Source organism: Paroedura picta, chromosome 3 (genome assembly GCF_049243985.1).
Source record: "Paroedura picta isolate Pp20150507F chromosome 3, Ppicta_v3.0, whole genome shotgun sequence".
In the NCBI taxonomy this organism is placed as follows: Eukaryota; Metazoa; Chordata; class Lepidosauria; order Squamata; family Gekkonidae; genus Paroedura; species Paroedura picta.
In genome coordinates this window covers 54,545,394-54,554,509 of record NC_135371.1, presented here as the reverse complement: position 1 = coordinate 54,554,509, position 9,116 = coordinate 54,545,394, and the positions used below count along the sequence as shown (strand labels likewise).

General features: G+C 48.7%; 1 protein-coding gene across 1 annotated transcript; it reads left to right on the top strand.

Annotated features, from left to right (window-relative positions):
• The first annotated feature begins 6,522 nt into the window (after positions 1 to 6,522).
• On the top strand, positions 6,523 to 8,098 carry LOC143832017 (protein BTG1-like). Its single transcript, XM_077325739.1, has 2 exons — positions 6,523 to 7,081; positions 7,452 to 8,098. The coding sequence occupies exons 1-2, from the start codon at positions 6,964 to 6,966 to the stop codon at positions 7,802 to 7,804; spliced, it is 471 nt and encodes a 156-aa protein (XP_077181854.1). The 5' UTR covers positions 6,523 to 6,963; the 3' UTR covers positions 7,805 to 8,098.
• The last annotated feature ends 1,018 nt before the right edge of the window (positions 8,099 to 9,116 follow it).

Here is a 9,116-nt window from a genome sequence, read left to right as displayed (position 1 = left end):
GAGGAAGGATTTAAAAAACATAGGGGAAGGTTTCCGCTAAATGTAAGAGTCGCGGCGATTGGTTAATAAGAGAGCTTTCCGGCTGGTTAGCCGGATGCTCTCCGAGGCAAAAGGGGTCCGAGTTCTTTTGTTTGTAGATTCTATTTCCTGGCTATGTTTGGTTAGAGTGGTAAAACAACAGCTGTTTATAAGAGACCTAGAGGAAAGCTAATCCTTCGCTGATGCACGGATTTGGCAACATTACCCCCCCCCCCCGCCATATAGAATGTAATACATGCTTGTGCTTAGGTCTTTGTGCGCATGGCATTTTAAAACCCACCCACCCCCAGTTGCTGAGAAATAGTGTCCCATATTATGGTCCTTGTATTGCAAACGGGAAGGCGAAGCGGGAGGCATGATGCTAGTTTTTGGAGTGACGGCAGAGCGAACTGAGGCGTCGAGAGATGCTGGCTGAATGAGACAGAAAACAGCCCTTCAACATGTGAAGAAATAATGTTGTTGCTGAGTTCCGGGAAGCCAGCAACCAAGCACTGAGCGCCTCCCTTTCCTCGCCACTGAACAAGAATGTTCCGCTGCACACCTGAGAAAAGGGACCAGTGAGGTTCGGATCAGACTAAGTTTTCGACTAACAAGGGGACGGGGGGGGGGGGTTCGTTCCCATCAATTCCCTCTTCCTGATGTGCCTGGCATGCTCTTTCTGTTCTGAGGAAGTAGGGGTTATCTACCTTAGGGGTTGCATGGGCAGGCTCTGTTGGGGCCAGCCAGGGTAGGGGTGGGTCTCAGGGTGCTGTCCCCAAGGGACCATGGTTAGCAGCAGCCCTCCATCCACTCCAAGGCTGCCTGCTGTGGCTACCCATGTGCAGCCACAGCCCCTGCTGGGGTGGGCAGAGGGGTATGCCAAAGGGAGGAGATCGCATTGAACTTATATGTTGGAGTATCCATGTTGTCTCCTCTGGGCTGGGGCTCCCTTGCTGTTCTAAATTGCCATGCCTGTACAGAATCAGACTGCACCCTTGCAGGGGCTAAAATACCTTCTCCATGAGGCAGGCCAGGTCCTGCAAGGACTGCTGGCCCTCTACAGCTGTTTGCTTCACTGGCAACCAGTTGTGCTCTGGCATGGTGCTTAGTGCCTTTGTGTGTGCTGTCTTGGGTTGCCAGCTCCATCTTGGTAAATACCTGGAGAGTTTAGGGGTTGAAACTCAGGAGAGTGGGATTTAGAAGAAGAAGAAGAAGAGTTGGTTCTTATATGCCGCTTTTCCCTACCCGAAGGAGGCTCAAAGCGGCTTACAGTCGCCTTCTCATTCCTCTCCCCACAACAGACACCCTGTGGGGTGGGTGAGGCTGAGAGAGCCCTGATATCACTGCCCGGTCAGAACAGTTTTATCAGTGCCGTGGCGAGCCCAAGGTCACCCAGCTGGCTGCATGTGGGGGAGCGCAGAATCGAACCCGGCATGCCAGATTAGAAGTCCGCACTCCTAACCACTCCACCAAACTGGCTCTTTAGTGAGGGAAGGACTTTGATGGGGCATAATGCCACAGAGCCATCTTCCAAAGCAGTCATTTTCTCCAGCTGTAACCCCAGGAGATCTCCAGCTACCACTTGAGGTTGGCATCCCTAGAGTTGCTGTGCTGCAGAATGCTAGGCTGCATGTCAGAGGGCCAACCCACATAGCCCCATGCTTCATGGCACGGCCTCTGGCCTGCATACACACAACTCAAACTTTATATGACCCAAAAGGTGCTGCCATTAGCTGTGGGCCAATGCATACTGGGGCCTATGTGGGTTGTCAGCTTTGTGTTCTTCTGGGGCCACCAGTGGTGTGACAGCTATTGGGGCTCTATGCCATGAGTTTAACTGGTGTACGTTTTTTCTGATTCTGGAGAGGGACACTCCTGGGATGGCGTGACTTAGGGAGCTGATTAACTCCAGCCATGCCCCTGGGCATGCCCCTTCTCCACCAGCTCAGGAGGCTACACTTATGGTAGTGCCATACCTGTGTATTTCCAAGTTACACCACTGTATCTCTAGGGCTCATTCTGTACCAGTAGCGCTACTCCAGGCTGCCGCCAGTGTGTTGCTGTGGAGCTGCATGCTCCGCTGCATGCTGTGTCCCTATGGGGGACACATGCCAGCACTGAATCATCTCCGGTGCTGAAATGTGTCCCCTCAGTGGCAGCAGGCCACAAGGCTCCTCTGCACAGGGCGTTGTGTTGGGTTTTTTATTTTGCTTCATGCAATTTAAAAAAAAAAAGCCCTAGTCCATCCAGCGGTGCAATGAAGCACCATGAAGCTGTCCAGAGCAATTTTTGTCCCCTGGAGGCTTCTGTTGGGCGGGAAGGAAACGGGCCTGGAAGGCCTGTCTCTTCCTGTCCTGATGGGCCTGCTGCGAGACAAGCCCTGTTGCCAAAAAGGAACATGGAAGAATCCATGTTCCCTTAGCGTGGGGCTTTTGGGGCCCAATCTACACCAGGCCCAGGAGGGCGGCAACCTGGCGGTGACATAGTATGGACTCGGGGATTAGCCCTGGGTCCATATCGACATTGCCCTGGCCTGCGGAATCTGCCTAGGATACACATTGTAGTATGTAGTCAACTCCTGAACATTTTTGCCACCCACCTCAAGACTGCAGTTAGTCTGTTAACAGGAATCATCTCCTTCATCTCCAAATACCATGATGTATCCATTTCTATTTTCATTTCTCTACCAGTGTCTTTCTTTATTGCTCATTCTTTAAGTTATTTGGGTTAACATTACTGCAATATAGGCTGTGACAGAGTGAAGTGTTAGAGCAGGTATGTGGAAAGTGTCTTCATCATTTGTGTATCACCACTGTGTGTCAATAAAATATAAATTCTGAATTTGCATTTAAATTTTAGATATGTATACCAGAAGGATCACTTCTTCCTGTTTAAATCATTATACTATGAGACCTGTGCTGAATCTGCATGGAGGTTTTGTTGCAACCCTAGGTCGTTTCAGTCCCTGCCGTCTTCACTGAATGCGATTTCCATTTTGATTTTGTCCGATTTAAATTTTCCCTCTGCAACAAGCACGATTGAGTGGGGATCTGGAGGGACCCTACCTTTTCCACGCAATATCCTAGAGTGGATATAACCCTTAATATTTGAAATATCGGCATGAGAAAGTATGCAGAGCTCTGCCTTGCTGCTGAACTCTGTGGTAAAGAAGCCCTGATTGTCCAAGGCTTCAGTTCAAAGCCTTCCTTGTTCCCAGGATGCAAGCTTGCCTTAAAGGGAAAGCCCTAACTTCTCTCGGCAGAAGCTCCAGAAACCTTAACTTCTCTTAGTAGAGATTTGCCTCTTGTTTTTTTCTCCCTCCTCTGCTGTCTCCAGTCCTCTCCCCCCCCCTCAAGAAAAGAAAGAGGCTCCTGCTGTGCTTGGCTCCCCCCCCCCTTCTGAGCTTCCCTAATCACGTGCAGAATACTTTTCTGATTCAATGGGGGGAAGGAAGACCCGAGTTCAAACCTATCTGGATTCAGCAGGATCCACAACGGAATAAAAAAAGTAAGTGCAGATTTGTCAGAGTCTGCTGATTACTGCCATAGTTTATTATATCAGTGTAACCATTTTATATTTCTTTTGTTCTAAGTTATTGCTTAGCCTGTCTGTAGCCATTTTGCCAGTCTGTATTCTACCCTTGACCTGTCTGCCATGAAGTAGTTTGTAACAAGCGCTATCCTGGAAGAAGTAACCCTGGCCTCTCCAAGGCCAGAGCTGAACATGTTATCATTGTTGGATGTGGGCCCAGAGGGCACCTGGTATTACTTTGTTTTGGTTATTACCGTGAGAAGGGAATTGGGCGGGAAATGCTGGGGTAAAAGAACTGCCCTTTGAATTTGCCCTTACTTCTGGCTTTGTTTCGTCTTGGAATGATCTGCAAGAAATAAACTCTTTCTTATTTTTAACGAAGGGTTTGGTTTCAAGTCTGCCTTTCTGACAAGATTCAGCCCTGGTTCTCCTCAACAAAGTCATGTGTGTTTTTAGTAGTGGCACCCTCTTTATGGAATGAGGACCATCCCTCTCTTGAATACAAAGAACTATATAAGGGAGTCTGCTTGGTGAATTCTGTTATTTATTGGCAAGGGCAAATATTGATTATAGTTTAGTTATTGCTGTATGTTATGCAGGTTTTCAGTGGGCCCATAGCTCAATGGTAAAGCACATTTTACAAGCAGCAAGTTCCATGTTTAATCCTTGGATCATCCATTTTTTAAAAAGATCCATAGTTGCAGGACTGGAAACCTGCTTGAGAACCTGGAAAACTGCTCACAGGTGAGGCTGGATTTAAAGGTGCAATACACCTGAATCTGGAGCAAAAAAGGTTAATTCAAGTAATCCAAGTGAAAAAGACAGGAGAATGCTGGATGGAAAGGGCTGTTAGCTGCCTGATGGGGAGTAAATGAAGCAAGCCAAGTACACAGATGGAAACAGAGTGACAACTAGATGGCATAGAATTGATGCAGCAATTGGTCTATATCTGGCAATTCAAGCCAGATTTGGAGACAGGTTGCTAAATCTCAGTTAAGAGATTATCCCTCATTTGAACAATTATTTCAGAACTTTATGATTCTTTTAAAAAAATACACAGCCCTATGAGCTACAGAACTGGCCAAGTTTGGCCATATTTCTTCCTGTTCTTAATTCACTAATAATTTATGGACTAGTGGTTATATAAGGAGCCTTGTTCTTAAAGTCAATTTTCATCACTCCTAATAGCAAACTTGATGGTTGCCTGACTATAAGGAACACAGTAGAACTGAGCCACACACAAATCACAACCTGGGATTTTACATATTTGCGGACTCCCCAGGTATACAGAAAATATTACTGTATTAATTCAAAAGGAAAAGACCTCTCTACCCTTTCCAAAACAGATTGATCATACTTATTTCTCTGTAAGTATAATGGAATGTTGAAAGGAAGCTGAGCATCAGTGTTCTTAATTTAAAAAAAAAGTAGAATAAAGGAGAATGGCAGATTTGGCCTGCACACAATTTTATAGGATTCTGAATAAATAAGTTTGGGTTGTACATTTTCAGCAGTTCCTTGCGAGTCTGCTTGAGTGCAGTTTCCCTTCCCACGGATTTAAGATTAAAAACTTTTGTGAGATTTTATACAGCTGCATCTTCTGTTTTACAACTGTTAACATATACTGGGACAAGATGTATTTTTGAGTCATATTCTGTACAAATGTGACTATGAATCAGGCTATGATGAATCATGCTTCCTTTGGAGAAACCCCTTTAGGAACAGCTCCAGTCTTACATCAACATAAACAAAGTTTATACCCAAGATAAGTCTGTATATATTGTTAGCTTCTGTAGTCCACAGAGTTTATTCCTGTTGCTGAAACAACAGTGATAACAAGGTCGCCTGGATACAAATGAGGACAATTTGGGATCTGTCTCCAATAAATTTCAAGCTCCAGTTTCTGCAGACTTTTTCTCCCTCCTTTCTCAACTTTCAACTGCTTTCAGTATTCTTTCTGGCACATGTTGAATCCTCATAAATTTTAGTGGTTTCTTTCTCTTTTGGTTAACAAAGCCACATTTTTCTGTGTGCAGGGGAGCTCCTGAGTAGGTAGAGATCACTACCTCATTCGTGAAAAATCTAGGAGTTTACTGGCAGCAGTGGTAGAAACTGTAATGCTGGCACAGCCCCCTAAAAATAAATCTGCATTGCTCCATAGGCAGAAGCTGGCATGTCTAAAGGCACTAGGCGATTTTAGCCACAGGCTTAATATGAGTAGACTGGCCCACCGATTCTCTCTCAGCCTAATGCACTAACAGCGCAGTTTGGATGCTGAAAGGAAGGCGGGAGAACGACGTTACGCTCCTTGGGGCAAGGACGCCATAAAACGCACAGCAAAAGTATTCGGAACTCCGTTCATTAGTGGCCCCTTTTCAACGGAGAAAAATAAGTGCAGGCGGTTAACGTCGACAGTAACGCAAGAAAGTGAAATTTACAGCCGCTCTGCGACCCCTTTCCCTTGACGTTCGCTCCCCCTCCTTGCCCCACCGCCTCCATTCAGGCGCTTGATAAACACCACATCGCGCACGTCCAGAGGGAGGGAGGGAGGGCGGGCGGGCTCTCTATCAGGGAGACGTCACGCCCCTCCCTTCCCTTCCCAAGGATTACTTCACCGACGAGCTGTAAACACCCCCTCCTCTCCTCCTCTCCTCTCCTCTCCCCACCGCAGGCTCTGACTCAGCCCCGCCGGCCCCACAGCCGCCGCAGAGAGTGTCAACAAACCCCGCGGGCTTCTCTAGCCTTCCCCTCCCCCGCCCCCCTCCAGGCAGCTCAGAAAAAGCGCCTCTCTCCCTTGCCCCAGGGGAGCACTCCCATTGGTTGGGAGCCAAGCCCCGCCCCCCCTCCGCAGGGCAGAGGTAGGGGGAGGAGCGGAGGCCTAGGGAACAAGAGGCTCAACCGACGGCCTTCCACCGCTTCCTCCTTTGCCGCTCACGGCCAATCAAGAGTCGGGGGTTGTCCGCCGTTGCCCAATCGACAAGGGCAGTTGGGCGTCCTCCGGGGGAACGCCCAGCATCTGTGATGCTGCAGCTCCAGGGCAGCGCCACTGGCCGCGACTGGCTCCGCCCCTCCGCCTGCCCGTCCCCCGCGAGTGTTGGGAGGGGGTGGGAGGTCGCCTCTCGTCTGCGCCCGTCGATCTGTTTACTCCTCGCGAGCGGACCCCGGCGGCGGCGGCGGCGGCGGCGCTGAGTGGGCGGCAGCAGGCTGGGCCGGCGGCGCGGATCGGGACCCCGGTCTCCGTCCCCTCCCCCCGTGCGCACCCAGCGGCCCCTCCCGCGCCACCTCACAATCGCCGCCGGCCCCCTCCCTGAGCCGGAGCGGCCGCCCGCCTTCGCCCTTCCCGACCGCCGCGAGGGGAGCGCAGAGGGAGCGAGGGACGGACGGGCGGGCGGAGAGCGCGAGTGGGGAAGGGCCATGAAGACGGAGATCTCCACGGCGGCGGGCTTCATCACCCGCCTCCTCCGGACGCCCGGCGGCATCGGCGACGAGGAGCTGCGCTGCTTCAGCGACTCCTTGCAGGAGGCGCTGCGAGGTGAGGAGGCGGCGGCGGCGGCGGGGGGGACACGCACAGAGCCGTCCCCGGGGCCCCGTCGAGGCGAGTGGGGCAGGCGGAGGGCCAGGGCGCCGAGAGGAAGCGCGGAGTTGAGCAGCCCCCTTTGCCGGACCCTCCCCCAGGGCCGTGGTCAGAAGTTCCCCCACCGCCTCGGGGTCTCGGCCAACCCAAGGCCCTGGCTCTCCGGCACGCCTCGTTTCTGTGTCCCTGAGACGGATTCAACTCGCTTTTGAAGGCGCTGTGCGGATGGGCAGCTGAGGGAGGCTGGCTGGCTGGCTGCCTGAGGAGTGCCCATTAGGTGGGCGGGCTGTAACTCTTCTCCCTTTCTCTCCCTTTGTTCCCCCCACAGACCACTATAAGCACCACTGGTTCCCGCTGATGCCCTCCAAAGGTTCAGGGTACCGCTGCATTAGGATCAATCACAAGATGGACCCCTTGATAGGAAAGGCAGCGTGCATGATCGGACTAAGCCACGAGAGACTCTTCCAGCTCCTGCCCAGCGAACTCACTCTTTGGGTGGACCCCTTTGAGGTGTCCTATCGCATCGGGGAAGACGGGTCTATCTGTGTCCTCTATGAAGGCCCTCAGCCAGCAGTGAAAAATGCCAAAGCTCTTGAGAGTAGAAGCAGCTGTAAAGAGGAGTGGAGAATTGGCAGAGCCAGCCCTTCCAAGAACTACAACATGATGACAGTTTCCAGTTAAAAATTAACATTCCCTGTACAATGATGTATGTATGTATCCCACTTTGATAATGAAGTTAGATGGTGTAACTGATATGTTGATTTTCACCCTATAGTCATTAAAGTTGTAGTAGTACTGCCAAATTCTTTTGTTTTGTGGCCAAGGGCTAATGTATAAAAAAGCAGTTCTTTAACTGTGTACTTTTTCTGGATTGTATACTGTAAATGAAATTGTACAGTCAAGATGATTGTTTTACAGATTTATATTTTGGAAAAAAATCCTTGGCTATTTGTAATAAAAATGAAACTAATTTAACTATTTTTTTAAACCGTGGATTTTAGTTCACATAATGTCCCTATGATTGCTATCTCTGTACTTTTAGAACAATAATTTGAGGGTGGGAGTAAGGAGGCGAGGCAGGTGGAAATTCAATGTTCTATTCAATTGGGATTTTAAAACCTCTCTGATGACTTGGCTGCACAGACATTTTCAGGGCCATAAATACAGCTGCATGAAACAAATATGACTAATGTAAATGTATAGGGCAATATTTTTTATTCCAAAACAACTCTCAAATATCAGATTTGTTGTGGCAAAGTTGTAAAAGTATATGTCCTTCCACCCAGTAAAATAGCTTGTTCACATAGCTTTACATTACTGAACACTGAAGAATATAATCTACATGGGATAATTGATGCATTCAGAACATAATTATTGTAGCTTTCCTGGAATCAGATGGGCTAGATAGAAGTATTACCCCTATCCCAAGCGTGTCTCTTTGGAGGTTGATGGTAGAATTTATTTTAAACAGAGCCTCAAATGCAAGAATTGCTTTGGCATCAATTCAGTGGCTTGGATCCAAAGAACTACTTTAGGCATAGCTAGTAGGGTTTTTTTTTTTTTTTTACTTTTTCCCTTCAGACAGCAGAGCCCCCCCCCCCCAATGCCTTGTTACAAAACGTTTATGAAGCAGTTTCAAAAGAAGCGGGAATGGGGAGGATACTGTCCCCAAAACACACCTAATTATTTTAGCAAGTGTAACGTCATTTTTTAATTCAGCCCATAATTGTTATTGGAAGTTCATGGGATTGATACCGTGACTTTGAAAACAAAACATAAACACTTGATGGCCTACTCTGTGGTAGCTATTTCTTTCAGTCTTACAGCTCATGAAAGAGAGCATTGTAAGAAGTTAGCATGTCACCAACAGACCTTGCACAATGTCACATTAACATGGAATATAGATGCAGCTCTTTTAGAGGCAAGTCTGGGCAAACGTCAGATGATACTTAAAACTGTTGAATAACTTCCTGGAAATGTGATGGATTTACTG

Bases quoted from the DNA above. Each gene is read 5' to 3' on its own strand.
- LOC143832017 (XM_077325739.1), top strand. From the start codon at position 6,964: ATGAAGACGGAGATCTCCACGGCGGCGGGCTTCATCACCCGCCTCCTC. The intron at 7,082-7,451 runs GTGAGGAGGCGG...TTCCCCCCACAG, and splicing joins CTTGCAGGAGGCGCTGCGAG to ACCACTATAAGCACCACTGG.